At 41.2% G+C, this 27,966-nt stretch overlaps 2 protein-coding genes across 27 annotated transcripts; one reads left to right on the top strand and one right to left on the bottom strand.

Annotated features, from left to right (window-relative positions):
• Nucleotides 1-400: 400 nt before the first annotated feature.
• On the bottom strand, nucleotides 401-20,158 carry ABHD13 (abhydrolase domain containing 13). 5 transcript variants are annotated; one of them, XM_042255049.2, is made up of 3 exons: nucleotides 17,708-17,974; nucleotides 5,519-5,638; nucleotides 401-5,405 (listed from the first exon to the last, which is right to left on the bottom strand). In XM_042255049.2, the coding sequence occupies exon 3, from the start codon at nucleotides 5,383-5,385 to the stop codon at nucleotides 4,372-4,374; it is 1,014 nt and encodes a 337-aa protein (XP_042110983.1). In that variant the 5' UTR covers nucleotides 5,386-5,405; nucleotides 5,519-5,638; nucleotides 17,708-17,974; the 3' UTR covers nucleotides 401-4,371. The 5 variants fall into 5 exon arrangements, with proteins under 5 accessions (XP_042110983.1, XP_042110982.1, XP_027829580.1 ...); XM_042255048.2 differs by lacking the exons at nucleotides 5,519-5,638; nucleotides 17,708-17,974 and adding an exon at nucleotides 19,790-20,158; XM_027973779.3 differs by lacking the exons at nucleotides 5,519-5,638; nucleotides 17,708-17,974 and adding an exon at nucleotides 19,996-20,158.
• On the top strand, nucleotides 18,054-27,966 carry LIG4 (DNA ligase 4). Of its 22 annotated transcripts, none has more exons than XM_042254601.2 (3): nucleotides 18,054-20,207; nucleotides 22,373-22,547; nucleotides 23,740-27,966. In XM_042254601.2, the coding sequence occupies exon 3, from the start codon at nucleotides 23,768-23,770 to the stop codon at nucleotides 26,501-26,503; it is 2,736 nt and encodes a 911-aa protein (XP_042110535.1). In that variant the 5' UTR covers nucleotides 18,054-20,207; nucleotides 22,373-22,547; nucleotides 23,740-23,767; the 3' UTR covers nucleotides 26,504-27,966. The 22 variants fall into 22 exon arrangements, with proteins under 22 accessions (XP_042110535.1, XP_060250001.1, XP_060249998.1 ...); XM_060394018.1 differs by having other exon boundaries at nucleotides 18,054-20,264; nucleotides 22,373-22,472; XM_060394015.1 differs by having other exon boundaries at nucleotides 18,054-20,264; nucleotides 22,373-22,514.

Raw genomic sequence — 27,966 nt, 5'->3', positions numbered from 1 at the left:
AGTGACTACTGGGGCATCTTTATAATCAATCCCAAATCATTAACTCAATACTAATGAGAAGCAAAGCAAAATTTCACAAAAAGGCATTTTACGAACTCTCAAGGCAACATTAACTAAGAACAGTTAAAATCCATTCATTCCTAGATTAATGTAACTAATCAAATGCCTTGGGTCTCATCCATCAGCAGTTCACATACAGGAAATATTTAATATTAGCCTAAATAAAATATATGTGGGAGAATAATATGAGGGAAGAGAAAGTAGATCTTCTACTTTTTATTCACACCAATAAAAATTCATTAATTTCAGTACAAATTCACAAATTTATTTGACCACTGAGGAAGCTTTAATGTCCTTTCATATAATTTAGGTTAATAGAAAAGACCGAAAACAAACTATCTTAAGACACTAATCAAACTTTTAATGTATCAATTTATTGCATATGTCAGTACAGAAAAATAGAAAGTATATTTTAAAAGAAATTTATTGTAAAAAAACAAATGTAAATGTTTGCTTGCCATGATTACCACATAATGCACTATAACATTCAAATCTGAGTTATAAAATTTTATTACGGCTTCAAATAAACTATGGCAAATAACAAAATATGATTTACATTATGAAACTGGATTAACTTATATTATCCCGAATGTATCTGAATGGGTTGAAAACAACTTGAATTTTCAGCATATGGTGTACGGACAGAAATTGTTCAACATACACTCATCCCTGTTACATATGTATATATGACACTTTTAAGTGTCTCTTATACACAGTCCTATTGTTAAACTACATTTTCGAGAAACAAAATATAAATGGAGGTATATTTGCGCCATCTGGCAAAAATGTGTTCCTACTATTAGAATGAACGCATTTATTTTGCCACACAAATGAACACACTATTTCTGATTAGCTAAGATGATGTGCACATACGGCAATTAAGTCAACAGAAGTACTTTTTAGTTTCTACTCTGATTTAAAAAATAGATGTCTGTGCTCTGTCATTCACAACTTTACCTGAGTGATATGAAAATACGTAAATTTAAGCGGACAATCCAAAAGTACTCTTTTCACGTTTCTTTCTCCGTAACTGCAGTCAAACATATTAAGAAAAACAGAGAGGGAAAGGTCAGTGGAGGTTCCCGCATCTCTCACTCACGACCTCATTTAAAAAGGGATGTCCGTGACATCCCTTTTTAAGACTTACCGTATTTACTCCTAAACTCAAGGAAGGGACTCAATCAAAAACTACACTTTGGCTGGGCTTGCATGATAGTTTATATAAAATTGAATATGGCCTTCATTAAGTCCACCAAACAAGCCCAGACCCATCTCAAACCAAATGTCATAAACTACTCATAAGATGAGTATGAAAACTTCAGGTGGCATGAATCCTCAGTTAAGTATTAACAGTATCATTAATCTGGTGACACAAAGGTAGAACAGGCGTTATTACCAACTGTCTACAGTCATGAAAAAAATAAGTTTAAGCTGCCCCATAACAAAATTCAGAATACCATTTTAATGAAAATACCAGTTTTACAGTCAAAGTATTTGCAAAAACGTAGGGTAGATACAACTAGCAGGTGCTCCAGCCGCCTTCTCTGTTAGAAACGCCTTGGCTCCCACGCTCCGCGTTCCGCTTCCTTGTCACCAACCTCAGCAGCTAATTACATCCCAGATCCTCCCTCAGGGACCACGTCTCATTCACCTGCCCAGTTGTCTCTATCTTGTCAGTATTCTTTTATCTGTTAGGAAAGGTTTCTTCCTGTATTTTGCAGGGTCTTTCTTTAGGATACTCTTTGCCATTTTACTTCCAATAATCCCTTTTAGAATGATGGATTTTGATCTCAATGAATTTTCTTCTATTTTAAAAAATCACTCTAGGATTTCCAAATTATAGTTAAAACCTCCTCCAGAAACGCCTACAGCTGCTCTTGCATAAATGAGACAAATTAATAAACAAGATGGACACAAGCCTATACCCACTAAGAGATGAGTCCAAAATGAAGGTGTGACTCATGAATTCATGTTTTCTTGACCAGTTGCTTTGGCCACAAAATTAGATGTTTCAAAAAAAAAAAAAAAAAATGATGCCATTGGCTTCATGAACCCCTGATAATAGGAGCTTGTCTTCTACCTGTTTCCCATGTAAGGAAATAGCCTCAAATACAGAACGACGCCAGGAAAGAAAGATTTAAATACTACAGCCCTAGACACCACCTCTCCCCTGCGCTGCAGAAAGAAATGCTCCTCAACCCAAAGAGAAGAATGAAGACAAGAATGGGATGCACACAGCTTCTGAAGCCCTGGTGCAAAAATAGGAGGTGGGGAGGCCGCTTAAAACACACACACACACACACACACAAATAAACCCCAAGTACTAAGAAAAACAGCAGCATTAAACAAAACACTGATGAAGAAAAGGCTTTTTATGCTTCATCAGTATAATGTTTATAACTAAAGTTGATAAATTGCTCCACAGTGTACTAAATGATCACAAGAAAACATAATGGACTTTGTAAACGCTAAAAAATGACCCAAGTCTGGGTAAGCTCATGTCTAGATACATTATTTTTCAGGTCTTCTTTCTTTTGAATGTATTACTATCTGGGATAGTCATTCTACACAGCAATGATTGACAGGATGAAAGCAGCCTTTAATTGTCGTGAATTTATACATACAAAATACACCTTCCATGATATGCATTTCCAATTATTTTTTTAAAAATCCATGATGTTTTTACAATTTATAGAAAAGATTTGTCCTTGAGAAATCACACTTGCTGTATTTTATATTTTCCTTAAACACTGACAGAAAGTGAGGGACAAGAATGTGATGTGGCGAAAGTGTCTCTAGCCCTGTCTTCACAGAAAGTTTCTGACTGGGGTCAAGATTACTGACCCATTCTTTCTCTGCCGGAGCTGCTTGCACAAAGCCAATAAATACAGCTAAAATATTCAAAACAGCGTACGTTAGAGCTGACATAATAATGCACACATCTCAATTACCTCTAATTTTTGAGGACTGCTTATGATTTTTCAGGTAAATCTTGTAAGTTTAAGGAGCTCTTTTTTTAAGCAAGATTTTTCTAACTCTTCTGCATGTCTAAATACTACTTCTCACTTACAGCCATTTAATGGTGAAATGTGGTAATAGGTTCTGTGATAAAAAGCTCTAGAGTTCTTTCACTCACACATTCTCACATGTAGAAAATGAATAAAGACTTCCTAAAGCTGTCCTTCGATGCAGCCCCTCTATTTATAACTGAAACACTAAGCTGAAGAATGTAATTTCTTTTGTTTTTGTCACTTCTATTTTCAGAAAGTCCAATAAATGTTACCTTGGCTTCAGTGGGATAGATCCACCTAGATATTTGGATTTAAAAAAGCAAATGTAGGAATTTTTGTAAAACAGTATGTACACTAATGTAGTAAGACTTCCTAATTGATTCTTAAATAGGTTCCGATCTTCATTACGACTGCTATTAGTGGTTCAGCTGTAGACTTACAAAATGACAGAAGCTAAAATTCTTTTTGCCACCAAAATTATTGATACAAATGTTAAAAAGTTCAAATATGCACATCAAAGCTGCAGTAAAAGTCTCAATTTCTGTTTTTACATGCCATGATCCAGACTGTACCTAACAAAACATGGTACATATACACTGGAAAAGGGGGTCCCATTTATTTTGAAGAAAAGGCTGGATCGCAGGATTCAGCAGAGCAAAAGTCAACGGCGACCTGCACATAGGTCTCAATTTCATTTCTGGCTAAAAACAAAATAGAGTTTACATAAAAATAGATATAACCCAGGTTACCATATACACTGGTATATGATCAGTACTATTTACATTAAAAACAGTGCATTGCGTAAGTCAAGGAATAAAATACCACCATGCGTTTCCTTTTTTTTTTTTTTTTCCATTTCCATTTTTAAGGTGAAAAATGCAATCACAGAACTGAGGTTGCTTACCATGATTGTCCCAATATTTACGAAAGGAATAACACCCAAAGGCTTCTCATTTACATGTCTCCTTCCACACTTAGGCATTAATCTAAGTGTCACACGGATTACACGTACATCTTGAGCAACAAGAAACTTTTGAATATGCTGTAATAGCATATTAAACTAAAGATATGGATAAGCAACCACACTGAAAAGTCCGATGAAAATGTATGAAATAATCCCAATAATTATAGTTTTTCAAATGTAAAAAACTATTTGGATCATTTTAAAGGAGCACTGAAGTCCTTTCAAAGTTTAATGTCACTCTTCAGACAAGTACAGATATAACACACTTCCAGAAAGGAGTATTTTTTATCATTCTGCACAAATTAAAATACAGTGCTTTAATGAAAAAGAAAAGCATCATATAATTGTTACATTAGATGAAGTTTTGGCCATCTCTTCAGGAGAAGGACTCTTTATTACTTCTTTGATGAACTGTTCGAGGGCCGTGAAGTAACCCTGGCACTGCCATGTATCGTTATGAGTTCCATCGGGAAAAATGGCTAATCTCTTAGTCCGAGATGGGGAGAGCTCATAGAGCTGCTTCATCATTACCGGTGGGATTAACTGGTCAGAGAGTCCGGAGATGAAGAGAGAAGGCATTCTGCACTGAGAGATTTTTCTGTAGGACAAGAACTTATTTTTGTAGCACCATAAAGGAAGGTAGCGCATCGGAAAGAATGAGAATAAAGTGCTGGCCATGTGCGGTATGCTTAAAAACGTGTTCTCAACCATGATGGCTGAAATCCTGTGTGAATTCTCAGAAGCCAAGTGAATCGCTACCGCGCCTCCCAAGGAACGGCCGAACAGGAAGACTTTCGTCTTGTCAAGGTCGGGCCTGCTCATGACATAGTCCAGCACAGCCTCAGAGTCAAGGTAGAGGCCTTCCTCGCTTGCTTCTCCTTCACTCTTTCCATAGCCTCGGTAGTCGACCAGCAGGAGATTAACTTTGAGGTTAACCAACATAAGCAAGGCGTTTGGCAGCCTGTGGCCTATGTTGCCTGCATTCCCGTGAAAATAAATTATAGTTGGGGAATAGGGTGAGCTGTCTCCAGTGTATCTTATCAAAATAAGATTCAGACGCACTCCATCTTTGGTTCTGATGAAAATGTTTTCATGTGGAATACCAGTGGGCATGGGAACATAAAGGCGTGAAGACGACGGCTGTTCTGGGAAGTAAAGCAATACATCCTGGAATTTATACAGAATACCTGCTATTGATATGAATATTAACAGAAGTAAGACAATGCCTCCATACAGATGAAAGGTCACTATTAAAGATAAAAGAGAAATGCGGCAGAGAGCCCAAGACCAGGAAGCCAAAGCTACCAGCCATCTTTCAACAAAGTTCCACAGCACCCAGGACTTTTCCATCGTGGCTCTCTGCAAGTGCCCTAGAGAGAGAAAGAGAGAAAAAGAGTCAGTGAGGCTACATGTATCTATTAGCTTAAAAGTTAGATCCACGATGTAACAAATCCCATCATTAGGAGAATCCCTGGAAACCTACATCAGTCCATCCACAAAACCAATTGTTCTAATTCTCTTGGTCCCTTCAGTTCTCAAGCTGTTTGCACCCTCTACTGCTGTATTGATGAAAGCCAAATATGCATCAAATTATATTCATTTTCTAAAAAGAAAAAAAAAACAGGTTTAAAAAAAAAAAGCATTAAAAATACTTTCATTCATGTATCTTCCTTGATTTAATAGAAAAATAAACTGATGCTATGTTCCCCATTTTTTCCAGGAGGGAACAGAGGCTCGGGAGCCTAAGTGGATTGGCCACATCCCAGCTTTGCAGGCAGAAGAGCCCGGAGGCCAAGAAGCACAGCGAGGCCAAGAAGCACAGCGAGGCCAAGAAGCACGCCGGCAAGGCCCCCGGTGCACCCACTGGTCAGCTGAGGAGGGCGAGGGCAGTTTTCTGAACGGAGGTGAGGCTGGCACGTCACATCGCATCAGCTTCAGGTCTGCTGTGCATGCTGCACGCTGGTCACCCCAGCAAGTCCAGTTAAAGGCCCTCAGCATGTGCAGGAGCAGGCGCAGCAGCCCTTCCTCACAAGCAGGACGTCTGCAGCGGCGGCGCCTCATGGCAGCTCCGACCTGCGCTTCTCTAACGGGTGGCGATGGGCACCTCTTCACGCGCCACTGGCCACGTGCACGTCTTCTCTGGAGCGACGTCTATTAGGTCTGCACATTTTTTGACTGGGTGGTGGTGTTTTGCTGTGTTTTTGATATTGAGCTGTATAAGCTGTTTGTCTATTTTGGAAAATAAGCCCTTGTTGGTCTCATGATTTGCAAATATTATTTCCCAGTCCGTAGGTTGTCTTTTCATTTTGTCTATGGTTTCCTTCACTGGGCAAAAGCTTTTAAGTTTAATTAGGTCCCATTTGTTTATTTTTTGCTTTTGGTTCCATGACTAGAGAAGACAGATGCAAAAAACATTGCTGCAATTTATGTCAAAGAGTGTTCTGCATTCTTCTCAATGAAACCGTACATGAGATTGTCTGAATTTCTCTGATAGGTCATTATTAGCATATAGAAACACAACATATTTTTGTATATTGATTTTGTATCCTACACCTTTATTGAGCTAAGTAGGTTGAGGGCAAATTTTATTAAAAAGGGAGTTAACAGAGTCTAACCTGTCAAGATCAATCCAATATACTTTACTGTCAATTTTCCACATTATAGAAAAAATTTATAATTAAACTAGAATAAAAAAATAAAGTATCCTCCCCCCTCCCCCAATTTGGAGGTTCTTGCATAGCTAAATTTAAAAATTTAAAACTGTGCTCAATCGCTCAATCATGTCTGACTCTTTGAGGCCCCATGGACCGTAGCCCACCAGGCTCTTCTGTCTATGAAATTTTCCAGGTAGGAATCCTGGAACGTGTTGCCATGTCCTTCTCAAGGGGATCTTCTCAACCCAAGGATAGAACCCTCGTCCCTTGCATCTCCTACATCAGCAGGCAGATTCTTTACCACTAGCGCCATCTGGGAAGCCCTTTCTAATACTGTATTATTTTTAAGAAACAGTCTAGTAATTTGTGTTTCACAACTGATTTAAAAGAAACTTTAGACTGCGAGCATTGTGCAACATGCTCAATCTTTTATATAGCCCTTACTGCAATTTCACACCCATGAGGCAACAAAGACTGCTGCGGTATACTGATAAGGCTGTAAACACTCAGGGGACCGGTGTGAAACAAAGGCACAGGAATTCTATCTGAGAACCAGAGGTAAGTGAAGAAAATTACTCACTGGAGAAAAATCTTTTAAAACTTTGCTGAAAAATATAACTGAGGTAAAGAAAATACAGAAGAAAAGCTTTCAAAAGTCAATGCTTTTATAATCAAATAACATTTACACATACTGTCTTAAAAAGGCAAAAGAGGTGAGATGCTACAATTTTTTGTAGTCATCTACTTTTTACCATTAAAAAAAAATTCTTTTACTCACTAACAAAACTATCCATAAAGTTAGTCTTAAATTTAATGAATAATTCTTAATGACTTATTTTTAAAATTTTACTGTATGCCATAAACTTTTAGCATTTTAGTTCATCAAATTAAACACTGAAGATCAAGTTAAATTATGCTGGCTATACAGATGAGTTAGATGATTTAATAGATTTAATTTTTCATCATTATCTCACTAAAAATAGCTAACTATTTCACTAAACATGGGTTTTCAAATTTGAGGTTTTTTTCAAATGACTCTCTTTGAATACAAACCAACAGCCTAGCATTTTTCTGAAGTTGCTCTGAAATCAATACTGCCACCCAGTTGTGGCAAGTTTTATTACAATAAGCTTGACGATAAGCCAGAGAAAAGCAAGTATGGGAGGTGAAGACAAAAATCCAAGCTTAAAAGACATGGCAGCAGCACCTGAGCATGAGGGATAAGAGCTGGGTAGAACCAGGCTGCAAGAAGCTACACTCCGGCAGCTGAACAAGCCAAGGGCACGGAGTCCTGAACTCCAGCCCTGGGCTCCAGGTCGCCAACCGATGCGGCTCCCGGCCCAGGACGGCCGTGCACCAACAGCACCCGGGGGCTGCTCTATAACCGTCACTGTAGGGGCGGGTCTCAGAGCCTCATCTGACCGCCTTCCTTTTTCATCTAATGCTAACGCTTACTTAATTTAATCCTTATTTCTCTAAGTGTAAGAGAATGACTTTGACTTGCACCTAGGAGTTGTATAGGAAAATTTGGAAATAGACTGGCATTTATCTGATACATCAAAACAAAACAATGTTTGTATAATGATTAGGATTAACGAGGTCTAGGATATAACATACAAATATGCTAGAGCACTGTACCATTTGGGAAAAATACATCATTTAAGATATTTCTTTAGTGAAAAACGGTACTTTTTTTTCATAGTCAAGCCAATCATTTATGACAGAAGTATCCGAGAGATGCGTAACTCAAGTATCATTTGTTCTGTGACATATCAGGAAAAAACAGTAAATTCATCCCCTTAAAGTCTGCTCTGCCATGTATTTGTTAAGTAATCTTGGGTGTATCACTTATTTTCAGTTTGAATTTTCTTTTCGGTAGAATGAGAATTTTTAAAATGCTCACGTAACTGCATTCTGAACACTGGACATGTATATTTAAGAGTGGACATCAGGAAAGTGGCATATTTGAGTCCATTATTGCTTAGGAATAATAGGATTAACCTTGCAGTTTTCCACAAAGTTTTCCTGAAAAGTCACCTACATTAAATGACTTTGTGATACACAAATGCAATCTTGCAATGGATTGTTACACTGTGCAAGTCAATAAAAGTCAATTCACTTTGAGGAATAGCAAATGGAAGTCAATTTTAAGGATTGGTTAATAAAAAATGTTCTAAAGAGTGTGTGTGTCTTCTCTTTAATACACTGCAGCATACGGGTGGTTTAGAAAGAGACCTCTGCTCACAGACTGCCTCATGTTTCCTAACCCGATTTGCCAGTGACTTCCGCTCCCCATTCTGTACCATGCCTCCATGCTCTTAAAAGAACTGGATCTAGCAAGCAATCCAGGAAGGGCTTCTTATTTAACAAATTTGATGAAACTATCAACGAAGTACAATTATTCAAGCCATAACTCGAGCCATCTGTTGAGATGTAAAAATAACTTTGCATAAACCCAGATGCTATGATGGTCAGTAAAAAATGAACACTTCCTTGAAAACAGTCAACAGACCCCAGAGCTAGCAGTAAGTTTCCCATTTGTTTTGCCAAAAAAATTAGTGTGAATAAAGGGTTAACAAAACCTCTTCTCCTCCCTGGAAAAATAACGAGCTCTGGTTAACCCTCAGCACTGTTTCCCTGGGAACCTCCTACAGGTAGGCGACCAGAAATGTTTCTGAGGAACTCTCTGCGTGGTGGGCCTGACGCCACCGCAGAGCTGAGTCTGGGCTGCTCGGGGTAAGGTGTGCACCTGGCGCGTTCTCAGCTGAGTCCTGGGCACTATGCCTGTGTCCCACAACAAAAGACCCCACTTCCCGTGGGGCATGAAGCAGTTCGGTCACAGCACCGCCTGCTCCCAGCCCCGCGTCCTCTCCTCACCAGCCTGAGCCGTCGCTTGGAATGGCACACGCGACGCTGCCAAGCCGGGTCTTCGATCGGCATCTTTCAACAAGGCAGTGGGAAGCTGGGGTCGGGTATGGTCTACTGCGTCTTTTGAGTGTCCAGCTGAACCCAAGACCACTGCTGCTGCTCATGCAGAATAAGCAGGGCAATTAGTTACCCCTTAGAAAGTACATCTTAGGAGGCAGCATTTATGAAGGGTGTTGCCAGAAGAGATGGATTTTTTGCCAGGCTCTTTCGCATGCTGCAATGCATTTGCTAATAACATCTTAGAACCATAAGCAATCAAGATAAACGGTGAGTTTAACATACCTCAAGTGAAACCAAAGTTTACACTGATTAGAAAAGTTGTTTAGAGGGAAAGGACGTTAGACCTGTTGAGCACAGAAGCTTGGTCCCCAGTATCCCTCATCCTCCACGCTTCTTTTACATTATTACCATGTTTTTAACATTATGCCTGGTGGTGGTGGTGGTTGAGTCGCTAAGTCGTGTCCAACTCTTGCGACCCCATGGCCTGTAGCCCACCAGGCTCCCCTGTCCATGGAATTCTCCAGGCAAGAATACTGGAGTGGGTTGCCATTTCCTTCTCCAGGGCATCTTCCAGATCCAGGGATCAAACCCGGGTCTCCTGCATGGCAGGCAGATTCTTTATCGAGTGAGCTACAAGGGAAGTCCCACATCTTAAATAAATATCTAACTTATTCCCATTTCTCAATCATGCCTCTGCCAAGTTACCACACACTAACTGACTCTCGGGTCCATCTATCTGTGTCTCTAACCATTCCAAAACCTGCTTAACCACTAAAAGAATTCATTGAAAAGTGTGAGTTATCATGAGGATCTCTCATAAAAAGCAAACCCCGCTTGCTAATGAATCCAATGGATTTTTCTCGTCCACACTGCAACAGTGTACCGTTTAGTGGCACTAAATCCTGAATCTTCCTTGGCTTCCAGCAGAATCAAATTCTCATGTGTCTCCCTCTGACCCACCCCTGAACACAGGTATTTTCCAAGGACCTGTATACTGACCCTTCTTTCCCTCGGGGATTTCATTCTTTCTCATGCCTCCATCATACCAGTTTATGAATTATGAATTCTTCATGTCTACTTCATCCATAATCTCAATTTATCTGTTTGTTGAATACTTGATGCTTCAGAAGCAACGCAAACTTAACCCAAACTAAACAAATCCTCCTTAGCTAATGTTTTCCATGGTTTATGTAAATTATGAACAAAAAAAGCATGATATGTGAACGAATGTTTTCTTTTTGAAAACCAGCTGATTCTAGGGCTTAATATAAAATAACATGCAGACTAAATCTATGTTACAGTATCAAAAATAAGCACATTATAGCATGTTTTACAGCTAAGTAAAAAATGTCAATCTTAGAAAAGTAATTTTTGTGCTTTTTATTTAGATAAAGTGGTTAGCAGTGTCACACTGATATTAGTGAACACTTCTCAAAAAATAGCCTATTAAAAACATGATTAATTTTTTATTATGCATAGTCAAAGTAAGTCTAATCGTGACTGTTTTCTTTTTAAAAAGAACAGTTTTGAAACAATTAGTAGTATCTTTTTATACTCTATTAGCACCTGGATCATAGGAATGAAACGTATGGATCTGCTGATGATTGCTGTGAGAATTTTATGGTCAACATTAACTAGTTTGGTTCACCGTGACTGCTCCGTATGCTTCCTATCTTTAAATATCAGTACAATAAGCAATTTAAGGCTAAAGACACAAAGAACGGATAGCTTGGAGCTGTCAGAACCACCATGCTGGCTACAGGGTGAGCCGAGGGTCCAATCAGCTGTGGGAGCAATGACAGCCACGCTCACCTGGCCTCCGCCACCTGCTCTCACACGTGGACTCAGGGCCCATTCCTAAGGGGAAATAAATAACTGTTCTATAAGCTGAGGCTTAAAAGAGATCAACAGCAAGTGTGTGCCCGCCCTCAGTGATCTTATATGAGTTCTCAAGGGCATCCTCAAGCCCAGCCTAGACCACAGAACAGCCCCACGGTCGCTTTCCCGGGCTCGTCAGATTCCAGTGCAGGCTATCATCCGATTTAAAGATGAAAAGCAATGCCACCAATACCTGCACCCATCTGCTATCTCAACCAGATGCTACAGATGACTCAAAATTTATAAACATGCAATTTTAAAAAATAACAGGACAAAGCACAGCTCCAGGGTTAAGAATTTCTCTTACTTTCTATCAAGCAGCTGTCTATGTCACTTATTTTTATTCATTTAGCACAGTTACTCACAGGAACTGGAAGCATTCAAGCAAAATCTAAATAAATGCCTGGCAAGGGCAGTGTGAACTAGAGCAGGTGAACCAGGCGAAGTACAAGGTCCTGCTGAAGCCTGAGGCCTTTCTCTGCCCGTGGCTCTCCAAGTGTGGCTGCAGATTCCTGGTGTCCCAAGGTCCATTCAAAGGGTGTTTCAGAGCAACAGGACTAATGTAAGCAGACGACAACGCTCCTTGCCGTTTCACTCTTTGACATTTGCACTAGTGGGACAAAACCAAAGACGGGCGAAACTGCCGGTGCCTTAGCAAGACTCAAGACGGGGGCCACAAAATGTAGGCGCCCCTGCACTCTTTACCACATCTCACTCAGTGAGTCCACTTTGCAACATTCTGTGACAACCAGTAGCCAAGCAAGGGGGGCACGTGAGGCACTAATGCTGAGTGTGGCTGCGCTCAGTCCCATCCGAAGCTTTGCGACCCTATGGACTGTACTGAAAACACATCTGACGTGTAGGATGAACTAGCTGCTTTATTTAAGTGACACCACTTTTACCTAAAAAGACAACTGATAAACTGTGGTTGTTCAGACTTGTGTGTTTGGCGGACATTTTTTCTGAAGAATGAGTGAAGGTGCAAATAGCTTCCTCGACTTAAGAGACTTTTCTGATGGCACTGTGATGGTAATGACACTAACAAGTGTGATTTTTGACATGTTAAATGTGTGACTATTTGGAAGAATCTGCCCAGCACAGTAAACTAACATTTTCAATGACCAGGGTTATTGGTGTCACAAAAATCAAGCACGGGTAAAAAAAAAATTCATTGAAAGATAAACCAATGGATTTTACCATAATGGAGACAAAAAGTTCTTTGATATGGATTTCAGATTCCACAATGTAACTGATCTTTAAGAAACTGCCATCTGTTGAGTATATCCACAATTATCTGAAAACTATTAAAATAACCCCTTTACAACCATAATCTGTGTCTTTCTTCATAAACTTCCACCGAAAACAACCTACCATATGACAGTGAATGCAGAAACATGATAATATGCCTGTCTTCTATTAAACAGACATTAAAGATATTTATAAAAATGTAAAACAGTGCTATATTCCTTGCTAATTTTTTGGCAAAGATGGCTATTTTGCATAAAAATGTTATTATGCTGAAATACGATGGATTTTTTTACTGTTATTTTTAAGTGATAAAATTATGCATTTTATAAGCTCCCACTCTTAATTTCTAAAACAATAAATATCTTTCTACATAGTCTACATATATGAAAACTCTTTGGAGACCTCAATAATTTTTTAAAATGTGAAGGTGCTCTGAAACAAAAAATAAATTGAGCACCACTGTTCTACACTGCCTAACTACATAATTTTATTGCCTTTTTTCTGCAAAGACTTAATACCTTTAAATTAACAATGAAGTACTACATAAATTTAAATCTTTTGTGCGTTATAATATTTACAGCTTTCTAAAGCTTTATAGGTCCTGGAAGAGAAATATCTTCAGTAAAGATACATAATTTCTTTGGGTCCCAAGGACTACGGCCATAAGACAGATGGCAAACGGGGGATGACCTCTCAGCCGGGGTCATCTAGAGCCCTGAGTGAGGCTCTGACCCAGTCACTGCTGCGTTGCACACCTCGGTGACTCGTCACATCCACGTTTAAATGTGGGCAACCACTCTGAATGAGCGTCCTTGTATGTCACTTTCTGAGTTTCTACATTTGTAAAAGGAAGCAGTTACCTGAATAATACCTAAGGTCTCACAAATTCTACTTTACAGGTGATAGAGAAAAATTAAAGGCTGGGATTGGAAAGTAGATATTGAATTATAAATAACACTGTTTTCACTAACTGGTACAGTGGAAATTTGGAGGCCCTGGTTATGGGACTTTTAAGAGTACCTGAAAAGTTACTGAGAGATATAGGACTCCAGAAATCACAGATGTGTGGAGACGTGGTGATTTTATATTTCGACTGAGGTTTGTAAAATATTTAACTCATCAAACATGTTCAGTCTCTTTCCCAGACCACCACTATCAAAGTAATATGTCTAAACAACGCACAGTCAAAGCTATAGAAAGTAACTTTGGCTAGACAATCTTCACAAAATAATCGACACCGTTATGTTTTAGGAGTTTGTAGTTAATGGGAGGGGAAGAAGAAAAGCTGGTATGCAAAGACCATCATGAGCTTCCATGGACTCGACGGGTTTTTCCCTTTGCTTTGCACAGGGAACTCAGGTTATTCTCTCCAATAAGAAGCAATGTCAGTGATGCAAACGGCACCTTCCAGATTAATTCCAAGTGTACAGTAACAACGACCCTCAACCTCCTCTTCACCAAAGAACACTACTGCCTTCCCTGTGAAGCTGGCGGTCTCTTCGTATCAATCCTTTATGCTGTGATATTTTATCTAAACATTTAAAATAAAGATTAACAACTTGCATTAAGAACTAAAACTCAAACTATGGGAATGAATACATTTAATTATGATTATCCCAATAATTTGTTTTTGTTCAGTCGCTCAGTCGTGTCCGACTCTTTGCGACCCCATGGACTGCTGCAAGCCAGGCTTCTCTGTCCTTCACCATCTCCCGAAGTTTGTTCAAATTAATGTTCATTGAGCTGGTGATGCTATCTCTGCTGCCCTCTTCTCCTTTTGCTTTCAATCTTTCCCAGCAGAGTAAACTGGACAAATATGTTATTCTTTCAATCACAGATAAAATTTTAATGAAGGTTGGAACTGACTCACAAAAAGAGTAAATGCTAATTATCCTCATTATTTTTAAACTGCAAAAGTTTACATCGAATTGCACGGTATATGTTCATTTACTGATTCTGCCAAGAGAAAAAGGTCTTTGAAAACTAAAAGATGTTTTACCTATACATGAATTAAATAGGAATTCCTCAAAAACAAACTGATTGAAGATTAATCAATAATAAATACAATTTTAAACAAAACATCATTTTAAAAAGTCGTAAATGTACTATTATTTTAACGGCCTTTATATCCATCTCTACTGATGATTTTAGGAACATCCTGTTTAAAAAAAAAAAAACTGTTCGTACATTAAAAAAATACCATACCAACAAGTGACAAAACCACGCATAGGTGCAAGGGAACACTTAAAAAGCGGGAAGCAAATTCATGTGTCACTCCTGACCCCTACATCACAAGGGGAGAATGGTATCCTCTGGGGGAATTCACAGCTTCCAGTCACGTTTCAGGTAACAGAGAAGCAGATTCAGCCTTCCCGCCTTAGTGTATCTCCTTTTCTGCTAAGCACTGGGGAGTTAAGAAACCATGCCAGCTGCACAGCTGAAATGGAAACACAAATAGCCGCTATCAGTGTGCTGGAGACACCACAGAATGAATTATCTATTTCCCTAATGGTTACCCACATGTCATCAATAATGAAAAAGCGAGTATTAATAGTCCTATGGGACAAATGAACAATAACTGCCTATGGATATGCTGGATAGCAACTGAAGAGTTCAGAGAGCATTTTAAACTGGGATTTCAATCAGCTTGAGCAGACGTCTGAACACTACACCAGACAGCAACTCAGGAGCATTTTGGGGTTTCTCTTTCACTGGAAACACAGGAGACCTGGCACATAAGAGTCAACTCTGAGGGAGCAAAAACGACAGATTCTTTTCACTGTGGAAGCCAATCGCAACTTGTTCTGAGAGTAAATATCAAAGAAAGAAAATTAAAAAAAAAGAAAAAAGATCCACAAGGCTAAAAATGCAAACAGTGATGTTAGAATAAAAAATGATAATGTAATTCAGGAAGTTTCCAACTTGTGAAGGGATAGTGTTCTAAATACTATTAACCAAACGGATCAAACTTAGAATTCATTTTCTTATAAAATCAATGTTCAGGAGAAGCAAGATTCCCAGGCTAACTCATAAATACGCACAGTTCATGCCCTAAAAATGCAACAGCTTTGCAATTCCAGTACAATGTACTGCTGCAGGAGTTAAGACTTATAAGAAACAGGAACATAAAATGTAGTAATTTATTTTGCAGCCTATCACTTCAGGGAAAGAAAAATCCTAATTAGAAAAAACTAGAATCCTTTTTTAAAGGTCTGTTCTAAGAAGAGTATACAAGGACCTCAAACCTGGTAGAGGAGACTGAACAAGAATCAGAAAGATTTTAGAATCTGTGGATAACAACTGAGTTCTAAATTAAGGAAAAAACAGAGAAACAGAAATAGACTCCCCTGAGGAAAGAGACAAGAGAGGAAAGATCATGGCAAGACGTGAGGGTGGATGGTTTCCCTACCCACTACTGAAGTCAAACTGTTAAGCCAGGACAGCGTGGTGAGGAAATGCTCTCATCCAGGCCTGAGGTGTGTCTCAGAAGATGGGAGGCAGGCCAAGATGCCTATGTTCAGATATTCACAACCTGGCTTCCTTTCCTCATTCCAAAGGAAATTCCTCATCCAAAGAAAACCATCAATGGCAGGCAGTGTCTGTGCGAGGAGAAGGAGCCTGTTTCCAAGCTCGGTATGTTAATAGCTAGGCGGCTTTTGCCAACCCATTTACCCTCTCTAAATGTATGTCTCCTCGTAGGCTAAAAGGAGATCAAACACCTAACCAGAACTCGGCTGAGATCAAATGTAATGCAGTGCGTTGAGCAACACAGCTCCTTGTAGGAGACAGAATTTAAAGCATTCTGTTTACCTACGAGAGCAGACTAGGTCAAAGTACAACTAGCAGGTCTGCTCGACTTGGATTTTAAACAATGGCAGGACTCGCCGGAGAACACCTGAGTCGCTGCACACAGGAAGTAATGGGGGCGACGCCTTCTTTTTTCCTGTCAAAACTCAGCGCGGGGGGCAGTTCCTTCAGAAAGCCTTCCCTGGACCTCTGCTCCCTACTGCCAACCACGCCACATCCAGCAGTTTGCACAAACGCACGCGGTGGCACTCACTAGTGTAGCCTAACTCACCTGCTTTACACGGGCTGCGGATTCCTTGACGACAGTGACATCACCTTATGGAAATCCGCCTAAAGATTTTCAGGAGATTGAGCAAAGCTGGGCACCCAGTAAGTCTCTATTAACAATGACTGGGTTGAGCGGTCTTGGTCTTCATCAGGACAGTTATCAGGACAAGAACACTAGACGGTCAACCGTGACTTATTTACTTCTTACTTAGAACAAAACTTAACCTTTTAGCAAAAAAAGACATGCGAGCAATCTAAGCCTGCCCACGAAGAATTAACCACCCCACCGAATGATACCAGGAATAAGATGCCACGAAAAGCGAGCTTGACACTTAAGAGCCCTACGGGGGAAAGGTAACTCAAAGGGCCGTTGAATAATAAGACTTGTTTAGGGGGGCGGGCGGTTGTGACGCCTTGGGCAGTAAACTCTCGTGATACATTTTGCAGAACAATATGCATACACGTTGCTGACACGGGCGTCTGCAGACTGACTTTCAACTCCGCGGGGGTGCTCCGGGGCGGCTCCGTCGGCGCCCCGAAGTTCCTGCCCCGACAGCCGCGGCTCTCACGGTCTGTCCCTGACGTGAGCGGTCCAGGCCGCCCCCAGCCCCCTGGGCCCTGGGAGCGGGGCTCCGGCCGCACCCGTCCCGAGGGTGGAGGGCCGGGCCGGGGGGTGCTGGGGTGCGCGCGCGTCCCTGCGGACGCCGCCGACCGCGGCTCTCGGGCGCGCCCCGGGCCCCCTCCCGGCCCGCGGAGCACAGGCGCGCCCCGGGCGCCCACAGCGGTGTCTGCCAGGGCTTCTCCGGCCCCCTCAGCCGGCGGAGGCGCCCCCGCACGGCCCCGCGGCGAGCAGCTCCCCGGAGGCCCCCCGCCGGCGGCCCCGCACTCACTCAGACCCGCGGGCAGGCCGCGCACTCGGGAGCCGGCGCCGCGCAGCAGCGTCCCCCGGCGCCGCTTCCGTCGCTCCTCATCGTCCTCCTCCGCCTCCCGCCGCGGGGCCGCCGCCGCCGTCGCCACGGTCCGGCCCCGAGCTCCCGCGGCGCCGCACTCGGCTCCCCCACTTCCGGCTCACGCTCGGTGTCGCCGGCAAATGCCCCCGCCGGCGCCCACATCACCTGCTCTGGCCCTTCCTCCTGGGAGCGGGGAAGGCGGCCCCCGCCCTCCTAAGCATGCGCAGAGACGGCGGCCCGGTAGGGGCGGGGGAGGAGTCCCCGGCGACGGAGGCCCGGGAAGGACAAGATACCGCGAGGCCGGATACCGCGTGCGATCGCGGTGAACTGGGTACCCCCGCCGTGGGTGTCAGGCATCCTCCGAGCACCGGTAGACCTCCCGCCCTGCCTCTGACGACTCAGCATCTGCTGCGGGACGCTTTTCTTCCCGAAGAGAGTGTCTGCCCCAGAAGGTTGTTAGACGTATGGCAGTGAGTTCCGGCACTTCCATAAGGGCACTTAACTTCTTGTCTTCTTCCAGCCTAGCCCGCTCCTACCTTCGTCAGGGTGCACCGTCACGAGCGGATGCATGTTTTATCAGGCTCCGAGACCTGTACCACTTAGACGGCCCTTTTATTTAAAAAAATAAAATGAAATAAAAAATTCAAAACTACTTTTTGCAACGTTTTACAAAAACCCAAGACCGTGGCAACATCTCTAGGGCCCCCTAACAAGGCCTTGGAAGTGACCACACAAATGGGAGCCTCAAGCTGGAACGTCGTGACTTCCACGGTCAACCCCCTGCGCACCAAGTTGTACGGAATTGTTTGTTTATAGGTGTCTGTCTCCTGTCAGCGCCTATTCTCTGGACTCTGTTTTATATCTACAGAGGATATGTCGTAATGTTTTCTTAAAACGTGAAATCGCTACCAGATTGAGAGCTCCAGCTCACAGAGGCTCTGGATAATAATTCCTGTTATTACCTGATAAGCACCACCCACCAAGACAGACGACCGCTTACGAACATAAACTAATAATCAAAGCAACTCTAGCAGATACTTAATGAAAAACTGTTGATTCTCTTTGAACCAAGCATTAGGCTACAATAACATGGTAAACTGGAAAGTGGGATTTGAATCAACTTGAGAGTTTGGTTTCGTGATTCATGGGTCCCTTGTTACATCACTAGTACAGAGCACAGACCCCAACATTATAGCAACTCAATAGATGCTGAACAAGGTACGAAAATGTACACGAATGCCTTTGCAGAAGATGGGCATGTAGGGGATCCTTTAACTTAACACTGTCGGTTATTCCTCCCCAGTACATGGATGAGTTGACTAGTAGGTGGATGAATTACCCACAAAACAGTACCATCTGACTTTACAAGTCAAGTGATTTTAGAGAAATATTCAGTCAATATAGGTGAATTAGACATATAAAGAAATTAACTGTTGGGCTAGAAGGAGCTAGACTTCAGTCTAGCTTTACTACATATTAGTACTGTGAATTAAATATGTGTTTGTAAAATGAGGCTTTTGTACATTAGACAACTCCTAAGGGCACTTAACGGCTTCAAGATGTATTCTTCAAGCTTGTTGCAGCAAAATTTCATTTTAAAGCAATAGTATTTTATGCTAAAATGAAGTGTCTAATTCTAAAAGTTGTTTCCTCCTACACTTTATGAATAAATTCTCAGTTCTCCATGGTGGAAGAGGACAAACCATAAGAACATACTGGTAGAAATCTACAGCTCCCAGAACATAAGGATTCGGTTTGTTTTCATTTCTCAATTTTGCATATGTAGTACAATTACAATATCATAGTGGCTGCTCAATAAAGATTTGTGGCACGATTTTATTTTGAATCCTTGAATATAAACTAGAACTCCACAGTTGATTTCCGAGTATGCAACTGTTTATATTATGAATGATACATTTTTTATTCTTATGAATTAGACGAGAACTCATCACAGTTACACCATCATGAAAAGCACATAGGAAAGCACAGGCTCAGACAATTTTGCAAAGCATATTTTCCCACCTAAATGAAACAGCAGACGTTTGGGGAAGGAAGATGCCCTCTTCCCCCTGGGCGGTTTCTCAACCACGGAAATGAGCGTTGGTACCACTCTTTACACATAGGAAGCAGAACTCGAGAGGTTGTCACCTGCCAAGAGCAGCCTAAGGAGAGGCACAGACTCAAAGTGCCAATAACGAGCCAGTGGACAAAGTGTTTTGCGGTCTTACTTCGCGACGAAATCCACTCTCGCGGGTCAACCGACTGCAAATAGGATCTGCTGCTGAGGCCAACTGGATGTGTGTTTGTAACCACACTGTAACCCTCTCTGCCTCCGGTCCTCCGCAGCGCAGCCAGGCGGGCGGTCCTCCCAGAGCCCTCCGGAAGGTTACTGCGCTTGCGCACATCGTCTCCCTGACATCACAGCCTCTGGACCCCGCAGGTACAGACGGCGCTTGCGCACGGCATCCCTATTAAATCGGGACCGCTCCGTCCGCAGGTAAGCGACTGCGCCTGCGCAGGGAGCAGCTGCCGGAAGCGGCCGGCCGCGCTCCTGCTTCCGGTTTGGTGGCGGCGCCTGTGATTTCAGGTCAGGTAGGAGGCTCGTGCGGCGGCGGAAGCGGGGGAGGGCCCTCGCATGCTGGGAGGGCCCAGGGGTGAGGCGAAGGCTGGACAAGTGTTGCCGTGGAGGCGGGGGCCGTGTCTCGTCTTCTCAGTCCAGCAAACATTGTGGTCTCTAAGAGTTCAGGTTTCTTCTTGGTCCTTCGGTTCATCCGCCGGCGTCCCCAGGTGAGGGGGCGTCAATGCCTTGGCGACGCGCTGAGTTAGAAGCCCCGTCTCTGCTTCAAGGTGCTTGCTCGGGACCCCACCCTTGGGACGTGGGACTTGGGAGTGTGGTGCCTTTGACTCTCAAGAACCATGTTGGCTGCTTGAATTGCCAAGATTCTGGCGCCCACCCTGCCAACTGGGGACCCTCGGACGCAGTTGATGGGAGTAGTGTGGGTCCTTCAGTGATTTTGCACGGGAGTCTGGCCTGAGGGATACGAGCGAGTATGGGCTTGGAGGGAATGCTTCTCTTCTTACACTGGTTTTATTTTCGCGACTCATTTCTTTCTCCTGAGGTTCTTCCAGAATATCACAAAGTGCTGTGGAAAGTGTAATCCCTTTTGTCTTGTCGAGGGTTGTACAGTCACTTTCTCTCCCAATAAACTAACGTTGACTCCTTTCCCATATTCACGTAATAAAACCTCGGTAGTTTGTTTTCACTTCAGAGCGGCGATCTAGGCAGCAGTTGAATGGACGATGAGTCATTATTAATACTAATTCCTGTATTCATTCTCTTAAGAGCTTTGCTTGGTACTTTGTAATATTTGTGTTTTCAGTGGGTGTTTTTTTTTTTTTGAACCAACAAGCATTATAGTACTGAAATCGGTCAGGGGCTTATTAAATATCATGTACTACATTAAGCATCTTATGTAAATTGTCAGATGTCATCCTAATTTATATATAGTTATCAACCTCACTTCACACTTAAGGAAACTTAGAGAAGTTAAATAGTAGAGAAATTAAACAGTGCGTCATATCACACAGCTGATAAGTGTTAGACTTCACACTTAAACTCGGATTTATTGGACTTCTGAGCCCTAAGCACAAACTTCTTTGTTTTGCTTTTTCATAAATCAAAAATATCAGCTAAAATGCTCAGATTCCAAAAAATAAGAGCATGTTAAAAAGCAGTGGAAATACTAATATTTGATTTCTTGTACAGTTTTCATAAGTAAAAATTTTCAAAGTATATTCATTTTATTCTAATTTTGGAATCTTTGTTATCTATATGACAGCCTTAGGACCCATGTATAGATCTACGTCATTATGTGGTTCTCACTGCTTCTATAATTTGAGTCCTTGCCTTGGACTTTCTCAGGGTAACTGACTTTGAGTTCATAGTAGAATCTACAGATAGATCAGAAACTGTACACCAGACTTGAGCATTCAAAGAAGTGTTTCTCAACATACATATTGTATATGAATTGTAAACAGGGCATTGTGTGTCCTAATGTGCTGGGTTGAGGGAGCAGGTCTTGAGAGATGAGACAGTGAACAGATCTAAACAGGTGGTGCAGTCAGTTATGCAAATGAGACAGCAAGGGGAAGCCTGCTCCCTTATTCAAAGATAAAACACTCAGCATTGTGGTCTTCTGGTCTGACTGGGTAGAAGTTGGGTTTCCTTTGCCAGGAATTTGAGTGAGAAGGGAGGCTGTTTTTCCCTATAGGCCCCCAGATGAATGTTGTTCACCTTCCCCAAAGTGGTCATGACTGCTGAATGTTTTAAACAAACACCCCACCACTTGTGTGTTTGTGTGGGTGTGTGATCAGCTCCTGACTTTCCCTGGTGTGCTTTTCCAGGAACTCAGCTCCACGTTTCAGTAATTCATTCAACAAACTGATGAACTCCTATGTGCCAATTTATGTGGTACAAATTATACCGATTTCTAACATTCAGAGACTGACGGTTTAGTAAACATGGTATGGTGATTGACTCCTTGTGCTAACTGCTAGGTTAAGTGGCCTTGTGCTGACATTGTGTGATTCCCTTTTGTTTCCTAGGGTGGGGAATCCCCTGGACTCTGTACTGCAAGAGATCTCCCCACTCCTGGAAGCAACTCTGGCTCCCTGCTCTCTGGGCTACTTGAGAACTTGCCAAGAGGTGTCTGAAACTACAAGATAAGGCATTCTTCAGATTCTTAGAGTACACATTTTACTTAAATCTTTTTTGGCAAAAGTTAGTATATTTTAGTGTTAACATAGTTTAAACCATATTAAAATAGTTCTGTTGTAGATTTTAATAGAACATGCATGAATATTTAAAGCTTCAAAGTAATTTTATGCTTGTGGTAACCACTTTAGCAAATAATCTAGACCCTAGTCCAGCAAGGTCCCCATTTTTCCCTCAGTGACTTTAGAAGATTCTTCAGTGGGGAGCTCTGTCTCATGGCATTTTACTTTTATTATATTTTTATTAAAGCAATTAGCACTTTATAATCATTCCCAGAACATTCTCTTTTCATTACAGAATGTGCACCTAAGGCAGAAGCGTACTGTATTTGCCCGTAGCGCAGTGTCGAGCCCATATGTAGTCACCAGGTGCTTTGAGGATTATTGGCATGAGAATATGAGCCAAAAACCTGTGCTGATGAATTCAGATTTGTGAAACTGTATGAACTGTGATGCTAGAGTTGAGAGATAGGTAAAGTGAGAATTCTATGGGGAGAGTATTTTGATTTGGGCTTTGGCTGCCAGAGTGACTTGTCAGAGCAGGGAAGAAGTGATAGTAAACAGTCATAGACTTTTTCAGGAAGGAGAAAATGCTTATTTGGAGGGGAAGGAGTCTGGATTATCTATGCACAAGTTCAGTTCAGTCAAATTTGAATTCAGTGAACCAGTGATTTGGTAAAAACATGATTTTAAGAAGTTTTTTTTCTATGTATAATGGATAAACAACAAGGTCCTCCTGTATAGCGCAGGGAACTATATTCAATATCCTGTGATAAGCCATAATAAAAAAAAATAGGAAAAAATTATACACACACATGCACATATATGTATAATTGAATCACTTTGCTCTACAGCAGAAATGTACACAGCATTATAAATCAACTATAATAAAAAAATAAGATAAAATGTGAAAAATTGTTTGTAAAGAAAGAAAAATAGTTTGTTTCTGATGCTGTGTGATGGTGGTCTGAAAGAAAAAGAAGAAAAATACAAGAAAAGACCTCAGGAGCCCAGAAATGAACTGGGATTGAAACAGAATAGTTGTAGAGGTTGCAAAGAGACATCATTTGTTTGATCTATTTTCATGTAATGAATGTTACTGAACATTTATTATAAACCACACACTCTCTATGAGGTCATTATATTAAATATTTAGTTGAATTTTATCTTTTAAAGTTACTCTCCTTTTGCTTTACCAGATAAACCAGAAGATTCACCATCACTTCTATGGCTGCCTCACAAACCTCACAGACTGTTGCATCTCACGTTCCTTTTGCAGATTTATGTTCGACTTTAGAACGAATACAGAAAAGTAAAGGGCGTGCAGAAAAAATCAGACACTTCAAAGCATTTTTAGATTCTTGGAGAAAATTTCATGATGCCCTTCATAAGAACCAAAAAGATGTCACAGATTCTTTTTATCCAGCCATGAGACTTATTCTTCCTCAGCTGGAAAGGGAGAGAATGGCCTATGGAATCAAAGAAATTATGCTGGCTAAGCTTTATGTTGAATTGCTTAACTTGCCTCGAGATGGAAAAGATGCCCTTAAGCTTTTGAACTACAGAACACCGACCGGAACCCGTGGAGATGCTGGAGACTTTGCAATGATTGCGTACTTTGTATTGAAACCCAGATGTCTACAGAAAGGAAGCCTAAGCATTCAGCAAGTAAATGACATTTTAGACTCCATTGCCAGCAATAATTCTGCCAAAAGGAAAGACCTAATGAAGAAAAGTGTTCTTCAGCTTATAACTCAGAGTTCAGCACTTGAACAAAAATGGCTGATACGGATGATTGTTAAGGACCTCAAGCTTGGCTTTAGTCAGCACACTGTATTTTCTGTTTTTCACCGTGATGCTGCTGAGTTGCATAATGTCACCACAGATCTGGAGAAGGTCTGTAGGCAACTGCACGATCCTTCAGTGGGACTCAGTGACATTTCCATCACCCTATTCTCTGCCTTTAAACCCATGCTGGCCGCTATAGCAGATATTGAGCGAATTGAGAAGGACATGAAACACCAGAGTTTCTACATCGAAACCAAGCTCGACGGCGAGCGGATGCAGATGCACAAGGATGGGGATGTGTACCGGTACTTCTCTCGCAATGGGTATAACTATGAGGACCAGTTTGGTGCTTCCCCACAGGAAGGGTCCCTCACACCATTCATTCATAATGCATTCAGAACAGATGTGCTGAACTGTATCCTCGACGGTGAGATGATGGCCTACAACCCTAACACACAGACTTTTATGCAAAAGGGGAATAAGTTTGATATTAAAAGAATGGTGGAAGATTCTGAGCTGCAGACTTGTTACTGTGTTTTTGATGTATTGATGGTTAATGATAAAAAGCTAGGACATGAGACCCTGAGAAAGAGGTTTGAAATTCTTAATAGTGTTTTCACACCTGTACCAGGTAGAATAGAAATAGTGCAGAAAACACAAGCTCATACTAAGAAAGAAGTAATTGATGCTTTGAATGAAGCGATAGATAAAAGAGAAGAGGGGATCATGGTAAAACACCCGCTGTCCATTTACAAGCCAGATAAAAGAGGTGAAGGATGGTTAAAAATTAAACCAGAGTATGTCAGTGGACTGATGGATGAGCTGGACATCTTAATCGTCGGGGGCTACTGGGGAAAGGGTGCCCGGGGCGGGATGATGTCTCATTTTTTGTGCGCTGTGGCAGAGAAGCCCGCTTCTGGTGAAAAACCCTCAGTGTTTCACACTCTCTGTCGCGTTGGCTCGGGTTACACTATGAAAGAACTGTATGACCTGGGTTTGAAGTTGGCGAAACACTGGAAGGCTTTTCATAGGAAAGCCCCACCAAGCAACATTCTATGTGGAACAGAGAAGCCAGAGGTCTACATTGAGCCTTGCAATTCAGTCATTGTTCAGGTTAAGGCCACAGAGATCGTCCCCAGTGACATGTATAAAACCGGCTGCACGTTGCGTTTTCCACGGATTGAGAAAATAAGAGAAGACAAAGAATGGTACGAATGTACATCCCTGGAGGACTTAGAGCAACTTCGAGGGAAGGCCTGTGGAAAGCTCGCATCCAAACACCTTTACATGAGTGGCGATGATGAACCACAAGAGAAAAAGCGGAAAGCTGCCCCAAAGATGAAGAAAGTCATTGGAATTATTGAGCACCTAAAAGCTCCCAACCTTTCTAACGTAAACAGGGTTTCTACTGTCTTTGAAGACGTGGAGTTTTGTGTCATGAGTGGAACCAGCAACCATCCCAAGCCTGACCTGGAAAACAGAATCGCCGAATTGGGTGGTTACGTAGTACAGAACCCAGGCCCAGACACGTACTGTGTGATCGCAGGGTCTGACAACATTCGAGTGAAGAATATCATCTCTTCAGATAAACATGATGTCGTCAAGCCAGAGTGGCTGCTGGAGTGTTTTAGGACCAGAAGCTGTGTGCCCTGGCAACCCCGCTTCATGATCCACATGTGCCCGTCGACAAAGCAACACTTTGCCCAGGAATACGACCAATTCGGGGATAGTTACTTTGTCGACACAGATTTGCACCGACTGAAGGAAGTGTTTTCGGGAATTAAAAACGCTGGTGAGCAGACTCCTGGGGAGATGAGTCCTGTGATTGCTGATTTGGAACACAGGTATTCCTGGGCCAGCATGCCTCTTAGCATGTTTAGACACCACACCGTTTATTTGGACTTGTACGCTGTCATCAATGACTTAAGCACCAGAATCAAGGGAGCTAGGTTAGCCATCACAGCCTTGGAGCTTCGATTTCATGGAGCACAAGTAGTTTCCTGTTTAGCTGAGGGAGTGTCTCACGTCATTGTTGGGGAAGATCAGAGTCGGGTTGCAGACTTGAAAGCTATTCGAAGGACTCTTAAGAGGAAATTTAAAATCTTACAAGAACGTTGGGTCACTGTTTCAATAGACAAGTGTGAATTACAGGAGGAAAATCAGTATTTGGTTTGAAGCTAGCTTTCCTAGTGAGGCAAGCCTCAGATCTGACTGACTCATTGCAACAGATTATCATGATAAAATGTTAAACTATGTTTTATTTTCATCTGTTAAAAATCTGTGCTTAAAAGTATTACTAGATACAGACAGTCATCATAACTTTTTTTCCTGTATTTTTATAGAGCTTTTAATAATAAGAAAAAAGATACCCATGTTTATAAGGAAAACACTTAAAAGAAAAAAGTGGATTATTTAACAAGAAATACAAATGGTGAAAAGACACCCAGTAGCCCAATGTCAAGAAAGAAAATTTTTTAGCAGTATAGTATTTCATTATTTTTATGACCAAGATGAAATAAAAAGTTTTTAACATTATAATCTCCTTATACAAATATAAAAATTTAACTCCTATTAATAAAATAGATTCAGAAGCTTTTAGACTCATTAAAAGTAGTGACCTAAACAGGATTTTCTGAAGTCGAATAAAATTTTTAATAATGGCTTTTGTCTAATAAAAGCATTGCAAGAAAAATATTCGTTGGCACATGTGGATTTGTAAATACGTCTTTTTAAGTTAAAGGCTAAAATTCCGCTTTTAAATGTGAAATGTGAACAAATTTATTTTTTAAGGTTAAGGTCAGGCTCCTGAATAAAATCCCTTGTTAATGATCAGGGTGAGTGTGTGTGCTCAGTCATGTTCGAGTCTTAACAACCCCATGGACTGTAGCCTGCCAGGCTTCTCCGTCTATAGGATTTTCCAGGCAAGAATATTGGAGTGGGTTGCCATTTCCTCCAAGGAGTCTTCCCAACCCAGGGATTGAACCCATGTCTCCTGCATCCCCTGCATTGGCAGGCAGATTCTTTACCGTTGCACCACCTTTAAAGCACCTTGTTAATGATGTTATTAGCTAAATCAGAGGAGATTGAGTAATGGTCTAAAAACTTAAAGTTAGGTCAGTTTGATTTTTTAAATCTCTTGCAATTTTAAACGAACTTGGCCTACACTTAATTTTTTCTAAAATAGAGGATATTTTAAAAATATATTTTTATATGAATTTGTACTTCAGTATAAATAGTATTTGGCAAAGAGTAGTTTTCCTACATATGGCCCATTGAAAAGGTATCAGAATGGTATGTGTGTTGTAACTTTCTCTACAGAGAAGTAAATTGCTTTGATTTTTTTAAATGACGTATTTTTTCTTAGATTATTTAAAGTATATAGTATGTGTAAATATAAATAGATTACATTTGGATTTATATACCAAATATGTAAAACCAAAATATACCAGATTTTGGAATGCAGCCTATACATTTTGAAAAATATGTTTCAAGACATCAGTTAAATACTTGGAATTTGGTACTTGAAAAACTGTGTGTAGATTGTTTGTAAGTAGTTATTTTATTCAATCAGAGGAATAAGTGTATGTTATTTTATTGTATTTCTTAATTTAAATAAAGTATTTAATATGCTATTAAAA

The sequence above is a fragment of the Ovis aries genome, chromosome 10 (genome assembly GCF_016772045.2).
Source record: "Ovis aries strain OAR_USU_Benz2616 breed Rambouillet chromosome 10, ARS-UI_Ramb_v3.0, whole genome shotgun sequence".
In the NCBI taxonomy this organism is placed as follows: Eukaryota; Metazoa; Chordata; class Mammalia; order Artiodactyla; family Bovidae; genus Ovis; species Ovis aries.
The sequence above is the reverse complement of the archived record's forward strand: the minus strand, read 5'-3'. Positions and strand labels throughout refer to the sequence as shown.

Bases quoted from the DNA above. Each gene is read 5' to 3' on its own strand.
- LIG4 (XM_042254601.2), top strand. From the start codon at position 23,768: ATGGCTGCCTCACAAACCTCACAGACTGTTGCATCTCACGTTCCTTTT.
- ABHD13 (XM_042255048.2), bottom strand. From the start codon at position 5,385: ATGGAAAAGTCCTGGGTGCTGTGGAACTTTGTTGAAAGATGGCTGGTA.